We start from the raw sequence: 19,835 nt of genomic DNA on the forward strand, positions 1-19,835 counted from the left end.
TCCAGTACTCTACATACTGTGTTACATAGCTGCACCACACACACATATATATGTTGGTGTTAAGTCATTTCAATTGTGTTTAACTTTTTGTGACCCCATTTGGGGTTTTCTCAGCAAAGATGTGGTTTGCCATTTCCTTCTCCAACTCATTTTAGAGATCAGAAAACTGAAACAAACAAGGTTAAATGACTAGCCCAGGGTCATAAAGTCTCTGAGGTCAAATTTGAACTCAGGAACTTGACTCCAGGCTCAGTATTCTCATCCATTGTGCCACCTAGCTGCCCCAGGTACATATGCATTTTTGATGTGACTAATATGGTAATTCATTTTACTTGACTATAAATATTTGTGAACAGATTTTGTTTTTGTTGCTTTCTCAGTGGGATGGGAAGAAGTATTTATTTATTAAGTTCCTACTGCATACCAGGTATTGTCCTAAGCACTCTACAAATATTATCTCTCTTGATTCTCACAACAGCTCTAGGGGAAAGGTGCTATTATGATCCACACTTTACAGTTGAGGAAACTGTGGAAGACAAACACAGTTATCAAGTGTCCGGGGCCAGATTTGGGCCAACTTCAGGTTTATCACTCTGTCCACTGAATTACTTAACTGCTTCTAGTGGAGGGAGGAAGGGAGGAAGAGGTAGAAGGAAGAGAATTTGGAACTGAAAAATAAAAAAAAATTAAAAATATGGAATGTCTTCAAGAAAAGACTAAATGACTGTTTGTAGTGTTACTCTAGAAGGGATGCTTGCTCAGGCTTGGGTTGGACTAGACAACCTTTAAAGTCTCTTCCAACTCAGATTCTGTGATTCTATGAGAAAGTTAGGATCTAGGTTATATTTTGGGTTGGAGTCTTAAGATTCTGGCCTCCATTCTTGACTGGGCTGGGCTCTGAATTTGGATTGGATGATTAGCTGAATTCTGGGCTAGACTTGGTTCCATAATGGGAATGGACTTTGGGCTTGGATAGACTGTGCTGGGCTAGCCTGAGGGTGGGGATGGTAAGATTTCTAGGACTTGGGGTGGGGGTGGGGACTAGAGAGGGGTGATGGCTAATTCCAGGAGAATTCTTCAGCCCTGACAGGTGGCTCTGACATGTGATGCCCTTCCCCCAGGTCTCTTGTCACTACCCAAATATAGATCTGGTTGGAATGATGAGCTATGTTGGGCCGAGATATATAAATACCACTGATTTCAGTCAAAGTCAGAGAGAACTTGGGCTGGACACTCACTGTGGGTCATAACTCCAAGCTCTTGCGTCCCCTTCCTTAAAACCCCACCTCAAAACTTTGACCTCTAGCAGAGACTCCAAATCTTGGTAAGACATTCTCTGATTCTCTTCCCAGTGGGAGTAAGAAGAGGGAGTAAGAGGGGTTGGAATGGAGAGGGAGGTGATCTGCTTTTTGGAATAGGAGAGAGTAGAGAAGAAAGGAATAGGGAGTAGAAAGCCTGAATTTTGAGAAAGATGTGACAGTCAGAGAGCATGAACGATGAGGTCAGAGCTTCGAAGATTGGATGAATCAGGAGCTGAGGATGGGAAGGTCAAGAATTCTGGGATCTACAAAATGGACTGTCTTTCACATCAGTGTATTTACGGTTTTATTTTGGGGTTTTGGTTTTGCATGAATGTGCTCTTGCAACAATGACCAAAATGGAAGTGGGTTTTGCATGATAATAAAACTAAGATTAAAAAAAAATCTGGGATCTATAGAGGTAGGGTTATTGAAGGAATCATTCATTGTCTTTAAACAAGGGAGGGCTCTAGGACATGAAGAGAATCAAGAAAAGTGCGTGTAGTTTGCAAGGCGCCCTGGGTTTTTCAGGGAGGGATTGGTGGCAGGAAAAGGAGACTTGTGATCATAGACCTTGGGGTAAGTGGGGAGTGAGATGGAGAAGAGGGCAGGAAATTTTTTTTTTTTAACGATATGTAAGAAGTAGGATCTGATTCTGAACTGAGCCCTCTGGGGTGGAGGCCTGTGGCATTTGTTCTCTCCCTCCTTGGATTGTAGGGCCACTCACTGGTTCAGGCATCTGTCAGGGCTTTTTATAGAACTTGGCTCAGCTTCTGGCCTCATCCGTAAATGGGGGATGGGGATTTCTTGATCTGTGCTACACAGATGGGGAACACTGATGTCTAGTTCTAAGCTGTTGTGATCTGACTGAGCTGGGAAGACAGAACTGCTTGGTTCTAAGTTGTGGGAACATCTAGGTCCTGGTTGAAGGGATGGAAACACCTGGATATAAATCAGGGCCTAAGTTGGAAGGATGAGAATATAGAAAAGAAGGAAGGAAAGAAGCATTTATTAATACTACTATGTGCCATGCATCCTACTAAGTGTTTTACAAATATTATCTCATTTGATCCTCACAACAACCCTGGGAGTTGGATGCTATTATTATTCCTATTTTCCAGTTGAGGAAACTGAAGCAGAGGTTAAGTGACTTGCTTAGGGTCACACTGCTAAGTGTCAGCAGACAGATTTGAACTCGGCTCTTCTTGACTATAGACCCAGTGTTCTATCGTCTGTGCCATCTAGTTATTTGGAAGGGGGAAGGGGTGGGATTGGGATGGGAATGTCTGGGTCTGAACTGGAAGAAAAGAATGCTTGGGTCTTAACTGGGTACCCAAGAAATGTTGGTGGTGTTTCAAGAAATACTTCTAATCCATCCCTTCTTTCTCTGTCCCCAGGTCCCATCATGTCAGGCGCTCCTGCCCTGATGCAGGGCATGTACCAGGATCTGTCCTGCCCACTCTGCCTCAAACTCTTTGATGCACCCATCACGGCCGAGTGTGGCCACAGCTTCTGCCGTAATTGCCTGCTCCGCCTGGCCCCAGATCCTCAGGCTGGGACTGTACTCTGCCCTTCTTGCCAGGCACCCACCAAACCTGATGGGCTTAATACCAACCAGCAGCTGGCACGGTTGGTGGAGAGCCTGGCTCAGGTGCCGCAGGGCCATTGTGAGGAGCATCTGGACCCACTGAGTGTCTACTGTGAGCAGGACCGGGCACTGATATGTGGAGTATGTGCCTCTCTGGGCAAGCACCGAGGGCACAGCGTGGTCACTGCTGCTGAGGCCCACCAGAGGATGAAGGTGACTGGTTCCCGTGAGGGTTCTGTCCCAGGATCCCATCCCTACCCCAGCCCTATTCCTACCACCTTATGGTTGGTCTTGGGGAGGAATATTTGCTCTGGGGACTTTGAAGTAGGCTAAAAGGGGAATATTCCCACAGGCCTTTGGATGGGGCAGATTTGCCAGCAGGTCCTGAGTGTAGGAAGGAACTCCTGGGATACAGGGAGCAATTTTTCATTTTAGAAAGGTGACTAGGGTTCAAGCTTGGAAATACTGCCTAAATTCTGACCTGAAGATAGGAAGTGAATAGAGAATATGTTGAGAAGATGGCAAGATTAGGAAACAGAGGGAAACTCAGGGTCTGAGTATCTGACAAGCCTTCAATATTCTGGTTAAATTATTTTACATTTTTGTCCTCTTGATCTTCAAACCTCCCCTTTCCCACCAATTACATCCTTGTTGGAGACCCTGAAACGGAGCTGAACAAGAATAGGTTCTGAAAGAGAGGGGAGTGAAGTTAGAGAAGGCAGTCTGATAGCAAAGCAATGAGACCTGAGGTCAGAGCTATCGTGTTTATTGCAAAGAGTTGGTCATATGGGTAAATGCCATAGAAATTCCCAGAATATTAAGAAGTAGTTTTGAACTGGAATTTGAGGAATAGAACTTGTGTATTCCTCAAATTACTTCATTCAGTACAACTTATGTATTACTCAACTTACATTAAGGAATGTAATATCAAGGATAAACAGAGTGTGTTGGTCTTGGCAGAATGGAAGGGGGGAAAAGTTTTCTTTTTTTCATGTAAGATAGAAAATCTTGGGCAAAAGGTTTAGGATGTTGAGAGAGTTTAACGTGGCACAAGCATTCCTCTATGACTGAGTTCTTATTAAGAACCCCAGGGAAGAGCCAGAATTCTGCTTTCCTCTTTCCCTATGTCCTCCATGGCAGAGAGGAAATAGTTTAAAAAAATCCTCGAAGTCTCTTCTGATACAGACTACCCTAAAGAGCCTCCTCCCTCCTCTTCCAGTCAGAATCTGGCCTCCAGCCAGGTTTAGGAAAACTCACCTTTGTTAAGGAACTTCTGCTAGTGCTAAATTATAAATCTCCTTCTCTGTCTCCATACATACATACACAAATAGAAGGTTTCTAGGGAAAGGGAAATCTGTGGGGGCTGGAGGTCTAGTGTCAGAGGGTTGTATGTGTGAGGTAGGGGCAGAGGGGTGAGGCTCCAGGTGCCAACCTTTGCACATGTTTAAAGAAGTGTATCTTGGGATCAAATACATAGGAAGATGTTTTTCTGGTTGAACCTGTATGTTATGGTAGGGGCAAGCACAGCACACACATACACATGAATATGTACTTGTGTAGTCCACGTGTATGTGCATAAACATACACGTACACAATTCAGATATTCTCACCACATTGACTATATGGGAATAAATCTATAAATAAGCAGTGAGATAGTTGGATTTTGGTGAATTTGTATGTGCAGAAATGAAGGTACAAGTGGGTGAAGCTGGGGGGTGAGAAACAGATTAGATGCCTGGCACAAAACCTGACTCTGTGGGAAGAGATGGAGCCAGAGGAGGGTTGGGGAATAGTAGGAAGTCCCTTAGTTTCAGGGATGGAAAGGTTGCTCTGAAAGTTCTAGTAGATTAAGGCTCATGGCTCCAGGAAGTTAAAAAGATTCTTCAAATTAGGGTCAGTGATAGTTTCCATCAGGTTCATTGGTCTACTTCTATAAGTCCAGCGATGAAGACCAATCAGTTCCAGTTCATAATGTATGGTTCTGGGGGAGAATGGGAAATAAAGGATCAGGTGAGAAGGTAGCTAATGAGGAGACAGCAACAGAATAGACTGCTGACAGGCATGCAAGAAGTGAAGATATTTTCCCCTTTCTTTATCTCTTGAAGTCTCTGATTAGGAGAGGTACTTTCTTTCATCTAGTCTATCACCATTTCTTATTGATTCTCTTTCCATATGACATCTGTCTCACATAGTGCTCACTGCCACTATGCTCCCCTCATCACCTCTTGCCTAAATTACTGCAAAAATCTCAGCTGGGCTTTCCAGCTACAAAATTCTGTTACTCCCACCCCTGCCAACCAATATAGCAATCCTCTGTTCAAAGACCTTCAATGGCTTCCTATTGTCTCCTGAATAAGTTTACACTGCTTATCCTAGCTAGTCTTCAAAGCCCTCCATAATCTGCCCCTACCCCTCCAAGGGAGGCAATAAAGAAAAGTAGATAGAGCATTGAAATTGGAGTTAAAGAATCTGGGTTCAAATTTTGCTTTAGATCCTTACACGCTATGTAGCCTTAAATCTCAGTTTCTTCATCTATATTATAGTGATTCCCAAAGTGGGCGCCACTGCCCCCTGGTGGGTGCTGCATTAATCCAGGGAAGAGGTGATGGCCACAGGTGCATTTATCTTTCCTATTAATTGCTATTAAAATTTTAAAAATTAATTTCCAGGGGCACTAAGCAACATTTTTCTGGAAAGGGGGCGGTAGGCCAAAAAAGTTTGGGAACCACTGCTCTATAAAATGGAGATAACATTAACTGCACTACCTACCTCATGGTGTTATTGTGAGGGAGATACTTTGTAAACTTTGAAATATCTTGTAAATGTGAGTGATTATCATCATTCCCTATTATGTGATGTTTCACAAATAGCTTCCTACAAAGAACCTACTTCTTTAGAAATTAAGATCAGGCTCAGACAAATGCCATGCCCCTGGTATTTTTCCAGCATGCTACCAGTTCAGCCCAAAGCTTACCTCCCAGGAGCCCTCTCTAATTGGTTCTAGATAATTGGCTGAACTGTTTCCCTTCCCTTTTGAATGATCTCATCAGTGGGCAGTACAGCCTGCCTTCAATTATTGCATAATTGCCCATAGATTGCCTGCCTTGGTCTAGACTGCCTCTGGCTAGATGTTTAGGCTTTTGCTGTGAATCCTGTAGAGTTCTAGACTTATGCTTCTTTTTTTCCTACCTCTCACTCTCCCACCCAGCGGACACACTAGACATTTCTCCCGTCATTGAAATCTTACCTGATGGGACCCTCCTTGCAGTCTTCTCATTGCTGATCAGAGCTGAGCCTCTGGGGTTTTAGAACGTGCTCCAGTCCCCCAAAGACGCTCATTTGCGAGCCGCCTGGTGGTTCTGTGGATTGAGAGTCAAGCCCTGAGACAGGAGGTCCTAGATTCAAATCTGAACTCAGACACTTCCTAGCTATGTGACCTTGGGCAAGTCACTTAACCCCCATTGCCCAGCCCTTACTGCTCTTCTGCCTTGGAACCAATACACAGGATTGATTTTAAGATGGAGGGTAAGGGTTAAAAAAAAAAAAAATGGAACTCCCTGTGGGGTTTAAAGTTCTCACAGTTGATTATGTGGGGTCCTGTTGAGGTGGGGTTTGGAGAGGTGAAATGGCATGTAACTTCTGGGGCAAGGAGGTTAAAGGCAGGATGTTGTATGGAAACTGGGGTTCTAGTTAGAAAGCATTTTATGTCAAGTTAAGGCCTCGGTTCTGACACAGAAAAATGTCCGGGGTCAAAGCGGGCAGAGTCTCACCGGATATTACTGCATTCTCAAGTCTCACAGCCTCCTCCTGCTTGCCTTGTCCCGGAGCATTATCGCTGTCAGCTCCATCCCGCCGTCTCCCCTGGGAGGCTACCGACCACCCAGTTGGCGACGTTTAAGCGGGTCAGGGACTGCACGGTCTTCCGCGGTAAATAAACGAAACTGACCCGCACCGGCATACCGTGCAGCTTGAATATGAACCTTGTGAACTCCTCGTCGTTCAGGTTGTTCAGGGCTTGCAAAATGAGGTCCCAGCCACGTGCCATGGCTCTCTAGACTCAGAGATCAATCCGCTGTTTTGCCTGCTATATATGCCGGACAGGCACCCCAAGACCGGGAAATTCCCGGGAGGCTGGCAGGAGGAGGAGGTCTCGGCTTGCGGATTTCCCTTTGGAGAATGGGAGGGGTATCCCCTCAATCTAGGTCTTTCCTCTGCCCAGCTCAAGAATAAGTCCAGGAGCTACTTGGAAGTAGAATCACGAGGAGCAGAGACTTAGAACTGGAAGGGACGTCGCGGTCTGGACCACTCCCTTATTTTGGAAATGAAACCGGATAAATCGACTTGCCAGAAGTCACGGAATAAGTGGCAGCAGAGGAATACAAACACAGGTCATGTGACTGAGCATCCTGGAGCCCTTTAGACTGTGAACTCTTTGAGAATAGCAACTGCCTTTTTGCCTTTATATATTTTAGCTCTTGGCACAGCGCCCAGCACATTATCTGACCTTCTAAACTGGCTGACCTCAGCCCAGTTCTACACTCTGGTTCTCAAGAGTTAAGGACAGGAAAAAAAAGAATCCTCTTTATTGTGTGCCTCAAAGTATAGATAGGAAACAGGCTAGCATTCGGTTACATATTATTTAAGGCCCACAATAGTAGCGATTTTTGTTGTTGTTCAGTCCTATCAAATTCTGTGACCTTATTTTGGGGGTTTCTTGGTACTAGAGTAGTTTGCCATTTCCTTTTCCAGGTCATTTTACAGATGAAGAAACTGAGGCAAAAGGGGTTAAATGACTTGCCCAGGGTCACACAGCTTAGTAAGTGTCTGAGGCCAGATTTGAAAACTCTTGAAGTTAATAATCTTTATGACTTCAGGTTGGTCATTCTATCCACTTTGCCCACCTAGTTGGTTTAGGTTCTAATTTTAGCTCACTTTATTTAATATGATGTATCTGACAGAAGCTCTTTCCTCGAAACATCTCTAATAAACTCAAATATTATTGGAAATAATCTTCTGCACTCGAAGGTCTGGAATGAGGAAAAACTGTAGCTTCAGACATATGAACTAACTTGCCCAGGAACACAAAGCACTTGGGTGGACCCAGGTCCTCTCATATGCCCAAGTTCAGTGCTCTTTCCTTAGTCTCAAACTAAATAATGGAATATGGGGAAATTATGCCCTTTGACCATGAGAGGGCATCCCCCCCAAAAGGTTTGGGGAGATCTAGGTCTGTCTGCAATAGGAAGGGCTGGGAGAGGAGCTGAGAAAGTGAATGGATTTTGTATCACATCTGTGTGTATGTACACACACACACACACCCCTCTCCCCAACTTTCTTCCAGTTTTCACTTCAACTCAAGGTTCGGATGGTAGGGATTAAGGCATCTAGGTGGCTCAGTAGATAGAGTCAGGCTTAGAGATGGGAGATCCTGGGTTCAAATCTGAACTTTTAGACACTTCATTAGACCCCAGGTAGTCACTTAATCCTAATTGCCTAACTCTTGCCATTCTTTTGCCTTGGAACTAATATTATAGATTTTAAGGCAGAAGGTAAAGGGTTTTTTGTTGTTTGTTTTTTTTAATTGGCCTGGGAATATGTGGAAGGATGAAAGGTGGTCTTGCAGGGAGAGGTAGGGGGACATAATATAAGGAGTCAGTCAATATCTATTGATCTAAACTGATCCAATAAAGAGATTCAGAAGTTCATTGCCCAGGCATGACTTTCCATTAAATTAATGCCAAGACACTTTTGCAAAGGTATCTTTCAATGGAGGGGTGTCATGTTAGTAAATGCCAAGTGTTAAAGACAGAGGTAGTATGTAAGGGCTTGGGCAGGGAACAATCATTGCCAGACAGAAAGGCTTCAAAGAAGAGGTGAAATTTGAGCTGGGCATTGAATCAGTCCAACAGAGAATAAGGCCTGAAGACAGGATATACGTCTCCTTCCCTTCAAAGAGAATGGAGTTTGCTCCATCATTACCTATGATTCCCTTTGGTCTTATCTTCTTCCCTACAGTCTCCCCTTTCCTGAGCCTTCTTTTTCCCCTAAGCATCCCCCCATCTCGATTCTCTACAGAAGCAACTCCCACAACAGAGGCTGCAGCTACAAGAGGCATGCATGCGCAAAGAGAAGACTGTGGCTCTATTGGATCGGCAACTGGCTGAGGTGGAGGCAAGTAAGAGCTTAGAGTTTGGATACTTGGCCCTTCCAGGGAATTATCTAAAGAGGTGGGTGAGTGATGAATTGATGGCAGGAGGACAAATCCCTAAAGTATGAGAAGGGTTTGAATTCTAGATGGAGATCTTGAGGCTCTGTACTATATATCTGGGATTTGGGGGAGAGAACTGAGGTCTGGGGGACTCATCCTTTTCCATTCCCCCTCCCACCCCAACCCTTGCTCCCAGGAGACAGTTCGTCAGTTCCAGCGTGCCGTTGGGGAGCAGCTTGGTGTGATGCGGGCTTTCCTGGCAGCTTTGGAGTCCTCACTAGGCAAAGAGGCAGAGCGAGTGACTGGAGAGGCAGGGACAGCCCTGAAGGCTGAACGTAGAATTGTCACTTCCTACCTGGACCAGCTTCAGCAGATGGAGAAGGTGTTGGATGAAGTCACTGATCAGCCTCAGACAGAATTCCTCAGGGTGAGAGCTATCCCAAGTTTCCTAAATTTGCCCCCCTCAGACCTTCCATTATAAACTCTTTTTGAACTCCTCATGTCTTTGAGAACTTGTCAAAAATTATTAAAATTCCTAGATTTTTATAATGTCAGAGATGGAAGAAACCTTAGACATTATCTGATACTGCCCCTTCATTTTACAAATATGGAAACTGAGATCCCAAAATAGAGAAGGGTCTGGCCACAGACACATAACTTATGAATGAACTGATGAACAAAAGAATGAAAAAAAGCATATATAAAGTGTTTACTATATGCCAGACCCTGAATTGCAGAACCCTACTGATCCCAAATTTCCCAGTTCCCATCTAGTCTTGCATTGCTACAACTGAGCTGCACTAATTTCTTTGAATCATTCTGTAATCCTTTTTTGGTCTCCCATATTTTCTTAAACTCTTTGGATCTCTTACCTAAGCCCTGCTGGTCTTGACCCAGCTCTTTTCTGCCTCACCTTTGACTCTGACTTTCTCTAGTCCTTCCCAATGGGAATAAGGAAGGAATAGAAGTAGAAAAGCAAATTTTACCTATCCCAACTCTTTCATTTCTGGCTCCCTCCCTACTATCTTTCTGGTTCTAATTCACTTTTCTTTATCTTTTCTCTCCTCTATCTCTAGAAATACTGCCTGGTGATTAGCAGGTGAGGTGCTTAACAGGGCAAGTGAGGTCTGGTTGTTCTCCCTGAAAAGTCTAGTCCTTTCCATCACCTTCTCCGTGGGGTGGGGTGAGAGTGGAGGTGGAGGGGTTGGAAACACAATGGTATGGGTCCCACCTTACATATACATGGTCTCTGATGAACTCAGGAAGCTTATTCAAAATCCCTTAACACACATAGACTGGCTCTTGGTCACTTTGAACCCCTCAACTCTTATATAAGTATAAACACTTTCACATGGATCATCATTTTCTTTGCATTTCACACACACACACACACACACCAGCTTTTCTTGTTGTTCAGTTGTTTTCAATCATGTCTGATTCTTTGTGACCACCTTTTGGGATTTTCTTGGCAAAGGTATTAGAATACTTTGCCATTCCCTTCTCCAGTTCATTTTACAGATGAGAAAACTGAGGCAAACAAGGTGAAGTGACTTGCCCAGGGTTACTCTATTAGTAAGTGTCTGAGACTGGATTTGAATTCAGGAAGACTCATCTTCCTGACTTCAGACCCAGCATTCTATCCGCCATGCAATCTAAATTACTCCCATATATAAGCTTATAGATATTGAATTTACCCTGATACAATTCCTGCTGAAACCTGAGTATCTAGCCAGCATCTTCTTGGCTGGATAGCATTTGTATCATATCGCCTAGACTCCCTGTCCTACTCACCTGAGCCTTTGGAGTACTCAGAGCACTCAATTCCATATTTGCTGCAACTTCCCTTCCAGTGTCAATAAAATTTGATATTTATATTTTAGTCCCTGGCCTTTCCCTTCCATTCCTGAAAAGTTCAGACTCTTAGCTTACCCTTTGCAAACTCCAACCCTGCCCACTCTCTTTACTTCTACCCTTGACATTTCCTCAGGTTGCAGAAAATCCTAGCAGAGTCACCTCCAGCTGCTAGACTGGACATTCAGCTGCCTATTATCTCTGATGACTTCAAATTCCAGGTCTGGAGGAAGATGTTCCGGGCCCTAATGCCAGGTATGGAAGTGTGAGGTTTCCTCTCCCACAACTGGCCACCTCTCAGGGGTACTGGTATACCCTTCAGTTTGGTCTTTCAATGGCGGCTTCTCAATCCATTCCAATTCAAGTCACTAAATGTTTACTTATCTGGTACCCAGTCATTGCTAGCCACTGTGGGAGAGGCAAGAAAAAAAAAAAAGATAAGCCCTGGTTATTGCTCTCCGAAGAACTCAAGAGTCTGACTGAAGGCAACACCCAAAGTAACTGGAAAATAATACAAGGCAGTCAAGAATCATGGGTCAAAGTTAGCTGTCTGGTGGTGGTTGTTGAGTTGTTTCAGTCTTGTTCAACTCATTTGAGATTTTCTTGGTAAAGATATTGCAGTGGTTTGCCATTTCCTTCTCCAGTTCATTTTACAGATGAGAAGACTGAAGCAAACAGGGTTAAATGACTTGTCCAAGGTCATATAGCAAGTAAGTGTCTGAGATTGGATCTGTACTCAGGTCTTTTTGATTCCAAACCCAGCACTCTATCCATTGTGCCACCTACCTTGTATAGATTCCAAGTAAAAGTAGGAAGCTATTCAAGTTTTTTTTTTCAAGGAATTTCCTTCTCTTTTTGTGCTTTTTACGCCATTCAGTGCCCCACTCCTGATAGGTATCCAATGCCCCCAGTGATGGGCAAATTTTTTAAAGAGGGGGCCAAAGGAAAGGAAATGCTCATCTGTCAGTCTGTTTCTAAAGGTAACTCTTTCAAAGTTTCATTGTATTCTATCCTACTCATTGTATTTGTCAGATTGGGAATAATGTCACATGGCCAGATAGAACATTTCAGGGGCTGCATCTGGCCTGAGGGCCATAGTTTGCCCATCACTTCTCTAAAGGGATTTACTGGGAACAAGGGTAAGAAAGGCCCATAACATATAGAGGAAAAAAGAGCTGCATCGTTGAGAGTTGTCAGATTGATGAAATCACAGATATCTTGGGTTGCTAGGTCATGGAGTGACTAGAGGAATGTGCCTGGAATTAGGAAGACCTGAGTTTAAATTCTCCTTCAGAGATTTACTAGTTGTGCGCCTTGGTTTTTTCATCTGTAAAATGGAGATAATAAATAGCACCTACCTTCTAGATTTGTTATGAGGTTCAAATAAAACAAAATTTGTAAAGCACTTTGCAAATTTTAAAGTGCTATATAAATGCTAGATATGATGATGATAATGACAACCATTTTTATTCCCCAAATACCAATTTTTTTTACTTGGAATAATGCTATTTCCAGTGGGGGAAAAAATCCTACCTACCCTTCCAAGGCCCAACTCAAATACTGCTTCTAGATTTCATCTTAATACATGGAAAAAATTTCCAACAATGATAGCAATAAGATAATAATAATAATTGCTGGCACTTTAATACAGTAATAATACAGCACTTTAAAATTTTCTGAGAATTTTACATATGTAACCCAGGTCCCAAGCCTTGATTTATTTGCATAAGCCTCCTCATTGGTGAAGAGAATGGTGATTGGAACCTGGAGAGATGTTGTTCCTTTTTGCTTTGAGAGAAGATGACAATGGTTCCAGAATCTTTTCAGGGAGAGACTCTGTGGAGAGAGAATAGACTTTGGAAGGCAGAGAAGTAGAGGAAAGATGGCTCTTCAATATGCTTCTGATTTCGTCTGTTCTTTCCTGCCCTCCTTCCATCCCTCCATCTTGCTTCAAAGATAGTATAGAAACATAAGTGTCATCTCTTGAAGCAAGAAGGAGGGAGAAGTTCTCTCCAGTGAGGTGCCATCATTCTCTCCACTAAGGAGGAGTACCTTTTGTAAATGCTCCAGGCTTAGGAGAGATGCCATTATGCAGGGATAAAGAATAGGAAAGCCAGGAAGACCTCTATTCAAGTCCTCCCTCTGAAATATATTGGCTAACTAACTCTAAACTTCGCCTCTGGGTGATCTAAGCAGATCTCAATTTAGTTGAAGATAAAATGCTAACCTGCATTGTTAAGGGAGTTTCCTCACCTTGTTGGAGTTCTCTTATAATCAATGAGATCATAAGTTTTGGTCTCTATCCCTACTTCATTTGATCCTCACAATAAAGTTCTATTATTATCCCCATTTAATAGGTGAGGAAGCTAAGACTTAAAGGGCTTATGTGATTTGCCCTATATCACACAGCTAGTTTCTGAGGCAAAATTAAAGCCCTGGTTCAAATCAATCAACAAGCATTTATTGGGTTGAGGATGGGGAAAGGAACTGCCTTTCTCTGGTGCACCCATTGTCCCGAAGGTCCTTAGATAAGAATACTCTGATGATTTTTATACTTGTCCTATAGGCAAATATAGTCAATGATCTCACCATGCCCAGCCTGTGGCACAAACTTGATTTAGATGTTCAACAGTTCATTTTATAGACTTTTGACAAGTTAATTAACATAAGTGACTAACAAGACCAAATGGTGAAAAAGTTGCTAAAGTTTGGGAAATATTTGCCAAGAGAGTTAATAAATTCTAATAAAAGGTTTAAGACAGGGACCCCCATTTGCCCCTGTCCTTTTGGGGATTTAACACCAATTAAGACTTCTTATTTGGATATCTGAAGGATTTGCAAGACCATGGCCTTTTTTAAATGTCCCAACATCTAGAAAGTATGGCTCATGAGCACAATCCATCATTGCAATGTGGAAGAAACAATAACAGTAAATATGGGATGAATCTGAACAGAGCACATTTTTCAGTCATCTCTAATTGATCAACTGGCATAATCGGTCTGAATTTATAACATTGACTGTGGGAAGGAGACTTAAAGATAAGCCAGACACCTATCTTGGTCATAAAAGTCCGAGGAGCCTATAGTGAGTATAAATCCTCAAAAGGGCAAATATTATCCTGACCTGTGAAGGTTGTCTTCCTTAGGTTGTCCTCATTAAGACAAACAACCCAGGTTGTGCACTCCATGTTCCAAATGAGCACAGCTCATCTGCTGTGAGTTACAGCTCCCCTGATTACTACAAAGACCTGAAGTTTTATTCCTCTAAAAGAAGCTCTTCATATTCAATTCTAACACACCAAGTCGATTCATATTCTCCTTAGCTATTATAATGAATATATTATAGACAATTAATTTAATCACTGGGTCTATTTCTGGGATCTTAATTGCAGTTGCCTAACTAGAAGAATTGATGTGATTCTTTAGGAAGCAATAAAGGCAATTTCATGTACAAGAGGAGGGAAGATGATGGACTGCCTGTTGTCCAAAGTTCCAGAGCCTTTTTTCTTCCTTCTCCTTACTCTACCCTTTTTCTCATCGCCTTTGTAGCCCCAGGAAGTCTCACCTTCGACCCAGCCTCTGCCCATCCCAGCCTGCTGGTATCCCCGTCTGGAAGGCGGGTGGAGTGCGTGGAGCAAAAGGCGCCGCCAGCGGGGGATGACCCGCAGCAGTTCGACAAAGCGGTGGCGCTGGTGGCCAAGCAGCAGCTGTCGGAGGGCGAGCATTACTGGGAAGTGGAGGTGGGCGACAAGCCCCGCTGGGGCCTGGGGCTGATCTCCGCTGACGTCAACCGTCGGGGAAAGCTGCACCCGACCCCCTCGCAGGGCTTTTGGATGCTGGGGCTGCGCGAAGGGAAAGTGTACGAGGCTCACGTGGAGAGCAAGGAGCCCAAGGTGCTCAAAGTGGAAGGCCGGCCCTCGAGGATCGGCCTCTATCTCAGCTTCCGGGACGGCGTCCTCAGCTTCTACGATGCCAGCGACCTCGATAACTTGGTCCCTCTCTACGCATTTCACGAGCGTCTCCCTGGCCCCGTCTACCCTTTCTTTGACGTCTGCTGGCACGACAAGGGCAAGAATGCACAACCCCTGCTGCTGCTGGGGCCAGATGGGGAGCAGTGAGAGGCAGATCAGGAGGAATAGGAGACAGATGATGGGGGCAGACGGTTGTCAGTCGACAAGTATTTTATTCAGAATTTACTGCTTATCGAACAGCATAAGGTAGGAGGGAGGGAGCAGTTCTAAAGTTTGGAAATCGTAACTAATAAAGGAGACCACAGTGTGTGACTTGTCCAGTGTCTGGATTTTTGGAAGGAGGATGAGACATGAACTCGACCCAGGGTTCACCTAGGTCTAAGTTGAAGGGGGTCTCATCTGAATGAGGAGGAAATTAAGAGCCTGTCCCTACTTCTATCTCAGTTGCTCCTACCCACCCCTCTTGTTGGTTTTCCTTTCTTTCATGTAGCTTCAAAGGCTGGGGAGCTGAAAATTAATCCAGTGACTAAAGCACAGAACACATTGTCCCTTGTCTTCTCATGTCCGGACCCCTTCTCCATAGTCTGAGGCATCATCCCACTGCCATCAGCCTTGGTGACTTTGATATTGATGCTGTTGATCTTTTAATACTCTGCCCTCCCCCACCCCCAGTTTATCAGCTCCCTCTACTTCCAGGATCCCCATTTCCTTTATTTTCATTTTATTTCATTCATTCATTTCATTCATTTATTCATTCACATACTATGTGTTGGGCACAGTGGTAGGTATCTGGCGATACATTGAAGTGGTACCTGCCTTCAAGAATTTTATATTCTAATGGAAGTGGTAGAGGAGGCTAGCTGTACAAGAAATATATGTAAAATATATACAAAGCAAACCCAAAATAGTTTTCTGGGACTAGGGCACTAATTACTGGAGGTAGGGAGGGGGAATTAGATTAGATCTTCTGAGGAGGTGATCAGGGCTGAGCTAGGAAAGAAGCTAGAGTTTTCAAAGGATAGAAGTGAGGAGGAAAATCTTTCCAGATATAGGAGGTAGATAGGCTTGGCCAAGTATAGATATGGGAAATGGAGTATCCTGTATGGGGAACAGCAAGAACATTAGTTTACCTGGAATAAAGGGTATTTGAAGGGGAATAATAATAATATATAGTAAATCTGAAAAACACAGAATCAGATTGTGAAGGATTCTGCATACTAAGCAGAAGAGTTAATATTTTATGCTAGAGGCGGTAGAGAACTACTGGAATTTCTTGATTTGGTAGTTGTGTATTAGATGGATTAGAAAGGAGAGGAAACAATATGGGGAAACCAAGTAGGAGACCATTACCATTATTTAGGTGAGATGATAAGATCTTGAATGAGGGGAGAAATGAAAAATATTATGAAGGAGGAACTGACTTGCTCTCTAATCAAATGGGGAAATGAAGAATGATAGATGACTCTGGTTTCAAACCAGGGTCACAGGAAGAACGGTTACATGGGAAGGGGATTCCCCTATAGACAAACCATTCAACTGAGCCAAAACATTACCCAGGCTGTCAGAGCATTCCTTCCCTGGATTAAAACTCATATAAAGCACCAGCCACCACCTCCCAACTCCCAATGCTGCTATTCTCCCTTCCTGCTGCATTTCCCTAATTATCCCCTCACACCTCTGTAGTGTTGTTCTCTCTCTAGCTCTTGAACCCCATACTTTATCAGAGATTCCTTTAAGGGGAGAGGTATCTTTCAGTACATCCACAGCTCTCCTCACATTCCTGGGCAAGTGCTCCAAGGCCCAACGTGATTCAAAGATTAAAATATTTCTTTTCTTTTGTTTTCTTTATGGAGATGAAGCTATGGCACTAAATCCATGCTAAAACTATGATCTTTCTAAATCAATGATTGTTTTAAATTAACAAGAACCCTTAAGAGTTTAAAGGAATGAGAGAGAAAAACAGGAAGAGAGAAAAAAGAGGAATAAGAGAGAATAACTTAAGGCAGGGATTAGTTAGTTTAAATGACAGAGATCCTAAATATGACTGGGAATGTGTATGTTCTCCAAGGAGGCATGCTTGGACCTGGTCTACCCACATTCCCACTGTTTTGTGATATTTTACTCTGCCAGTTTTCCTTCTGTCTCTCTGACTGTATTTTTCTTCCTTTCCTGTTGGCTCAGTTACTTGTTCTCAGCTGTTCTCTCTGTATCCTATTCAGACAGTTCAAATAAATTGATCCACCTACCACAGTTTTGATTTTGCATGTGTATGAACTATTCTCAAATCTATATTGCTCTATGGAGGGCTTCCTACCTGATAAGGTCCCTCAGAGCTCCAACTCCTTTTCAACAACTCCCAACTGACATCTCTTTATTCACCTCGAACTCATGTCCAAAGCTGAGCTCTTTTTCTTCCCCAAAGTGGCTACACTTTCCAACTTTTGTCTCCATTTTCATCATATGCTTTCCTGTGTCATAGCTTAGATGCTTTCTTCATGCCTATAATATTCTTCCTACTGCCTAACACCCACAGGTGAAAGTTAGTCCTTAAGTAACTTATTGCATTTTACCCCCTGCCTCTCTGCATTCATCTCAATCTTCTTTGCATTATAGCTATTTGATGAAAAATCTTTCCTTTCATTAGATTATGATATTATAGGATCAAATATCAGAACTAGAAGGAACTATCTAGTCCAGAGCCTTCATTTTTCTTGCAGATTAGGAGACAGGTCCTCAGAGATGAAGTGACTTATCTAAAGTATTATTGAGGTTGTAAGTTCCTTGAGGGCAAGGATATCTGATATAGATTTGCTTCTAGGCCCTTGTATCTTGTAGTCATTTAATAATGTTTGCTGAACTGAAGAGAACTGAATTGAATTGACAATGAGTTCTGCTTAAAATCCTTCCATGACTCTTATGACTCACATTGGTAGAGACTATAACCCTGCCTGAAATGCCCTGTTCACTTCTCTCTGTCTTTGTCTCTCTTTCTCCCCTGCCTCCCCTCCCCACCCCCGCCACTTCAAATCCTATCCTTAACTAATTAGTTCAAGCCTCACTTCTTTCATAAAGTCTATCCTTGGTGCTACCACCCACACAGATCTTATTTATGAATGCTTTTTTTAAAAAATCATTGATACCATAGAAATAACCTCCTAATTATTTTCTCTTCCATGAAGGTAATTGGATCAGTACCTCAGGGTGAGTCTATGAAGATGAGTCTTGGCCTGAATTGCTAACTAGGTAGGAGCCTTGAGGTGGCCTGTGTCTTGCAGGGATTTTGCATTGCAATATTGGCTCATGCATACTTGTCAGTTATCAGAATGGAATGTTGGCATGGCATGTGCCATTTGCCAGGTGCCAACTGGCAGTTGGGTAATCCCTGCACTACACCTGTAAGCCCAAAGGGCAGTAAAGAATATTATCCTAATTTAACAACACTATGTAAATCAGAGATGGAGTGTGTGGCTGTTTTGTTTGTGCAGATTATGTATGTCCGGTTAGCTCTGTCTGAAATAGCTTTCAGGAAGGCTAGGACAGACATCTTCCCCCACCCTTCTCCAAGGGATATTGATTTCTGCCTGGAAGGAAAGCAGAAGGTTAGGACTAAAGGCTCTCCTCAGAGAGAAGGGATGCCTGGCTAGAATTATATCTATCTGTTCTCTTAAATAGTATTTGTCTAGGGCAGTGATGGGCAAACTATAACCCGCAGGCCAGATGTGGCCCCCTGAAATGTTTTATCCTGTGACATTATTCCTAGTCTGACAAATACAATGAGTAAGATAGAATACAGTGAAACTTTGAAAGAGATGCCTTAGAAACAGACTGACAGATGAGCATTTCCTTTCCTTTGGTCCCCTCTTTAAAAAGTTTGCCCACCATTGGTCTAGGACTAGGCCCTAGGGCAGGGGTCGGCAACGTATGGCTCTCAAGCCATATCTGGCTCTTTTCTGCAGGAGCCATAAAGTCAATTTTTTTTCAGGCGCTGTTACAGGAGCGCGCACTGTGAGCACTGTACGGCTCTCATGAAATTACATTTTAAAAAATGTGGCGTTTGTGGCTCTCACGGCCAAAAAGGTTGCCGACCCCTGCCCTAGGGGATTTAATCTTTAGGTTTAAAGTAAACTCTTAATCTTTCTTCCTTCCTTCCTTTCTTCCTTCCTTTCTTTGCTTAGAATCAATATGTGTCTTGCTTCTGAGGCAGAACAGAAATAAAGGCTAAGCAATACAGGTTAAGTGATTTGCCCAGGGTCACACAGCTAGGAAGTGTCTGAGGCCGGATTTGAATCTAGGACCTCCCATTTCAGGGGCTGGCTCTCAACCCTCTGAGCCACCTAGCTGCCCCCCTAATCCCTATTTCTTAATGGTGAAGAAGGACCCCAAATTTTTTATGTACAAGGTTGGATCTCCTTTCTACCAAAATGCCAGCTCCATAATGAACACAAATAGCAAAGAAACTCTTTTATCCAAATAGATAGTGAAACAAGAGTTGGAGAAAATGTGCAAGTCAGAAGAACCCCGATTCTCCTCTTTCACTCCCCATCATGCAGGCATGGTACACTGAGTAATCAATCTTCACCAACGAGGAGAGTTGTTGCTGTTCAGTTATGTCCAATACGTTGTGATCTTATCTGGAGTCTTCTTGGCAAAGATACTAAAATGGTTTGCCATTTCCTTTTCCAGTTCATTTTACAGAGGAGGAAACTGAGGCAAAGTGAAATTTCTTGCCCAGGGTCACACAGTTAGTAACCCCTCTTTCCACTCTGAATGAGTGACCAATGCAAACAGCTAGAGTTTATTGACCATCAAGTTTTACAACTGTTCGGAAACTGAAACTCCCCAATGCTGAGAGTTTGCCTAAAGTCAGATTTGAGCTCAGAGGGAGGAGTCTTCCTGACCCAGGGACTGGCACTCCATCC

The 19,835-nt window shown here is 43.3% G+C and overlaps 1 protein-coding gene across 1 annotated transcript; it reads left to right on the forward strand.

Annotated features, from left to right (window-relative positions):
• Positions 1-1,233: 1,233 nt before the first annotated feature.
• TRIM72 (tripartite motif containing 72) lies at positions 1,234-15,233 on the forward strand. Its single transcript, XM_044657532.1, has 7 exons — positions 1,234-1,324; positions 2,696-3,099; positions 8,962-9,057; positions 9,291-9,521; positions 10,171-10,193; positions 11,082-11,200; positions 14,495-15,233. Exons 2-7 carry the CDS (start codon positions 2,704-2,706, stop codon positions 15,061-15,063), a joined length of 1,434 nt encoding a protein of 477 aa, XP_044513467.1. The 5' UTR covers positions 1,234-1,324; positions 2,696-2,703; the 3' UTR covers positions 15,064-15,233.
• The last annotated feature ends 4,602 nt before the right edge of the window (positions 15,234-19,835 follow it).

The sequence above is a fragment of the Gracilinanus agilis genome, chromosome 1, assembly GCF_016433145.1.
Source record: "Gracilinanus agilis isolate LMUSP501 chromosome 1, AgileGrace, whole genome shotgun sequence".
Classification (NCBI taxonomy): domain Eukaryota; kingdom Metazoa; phylum Chordata; class Mammalia; order Didelphimorphia; family Didelphidae; genus Gracilinanus; species Gracilinanus agilis.

Coding starts and splice junctions, on each gene's coding strand:
- TRIM72 (XM_044657532.1), top strand. CDS start 2,704: ATGTCAGGCGCTCCTGCCCTGATGCAGGGCATGTACCAGGATCTGTCC. Junction 10,194..11,081: donor TACTGCCTGGTGATTAGCAG/GTGAGGTGCTTA, acceptor ACATTTCCTCAG/GTTGCAGAAAATCCTAGCAG. Junction 11,201..14,494: donor GTTCCGGGCCCTAATGCCAG/GTATGGAAGTGT, acceptor TCGCCTTTGTAG/CCCCAGGAAGTCTCACCTTC.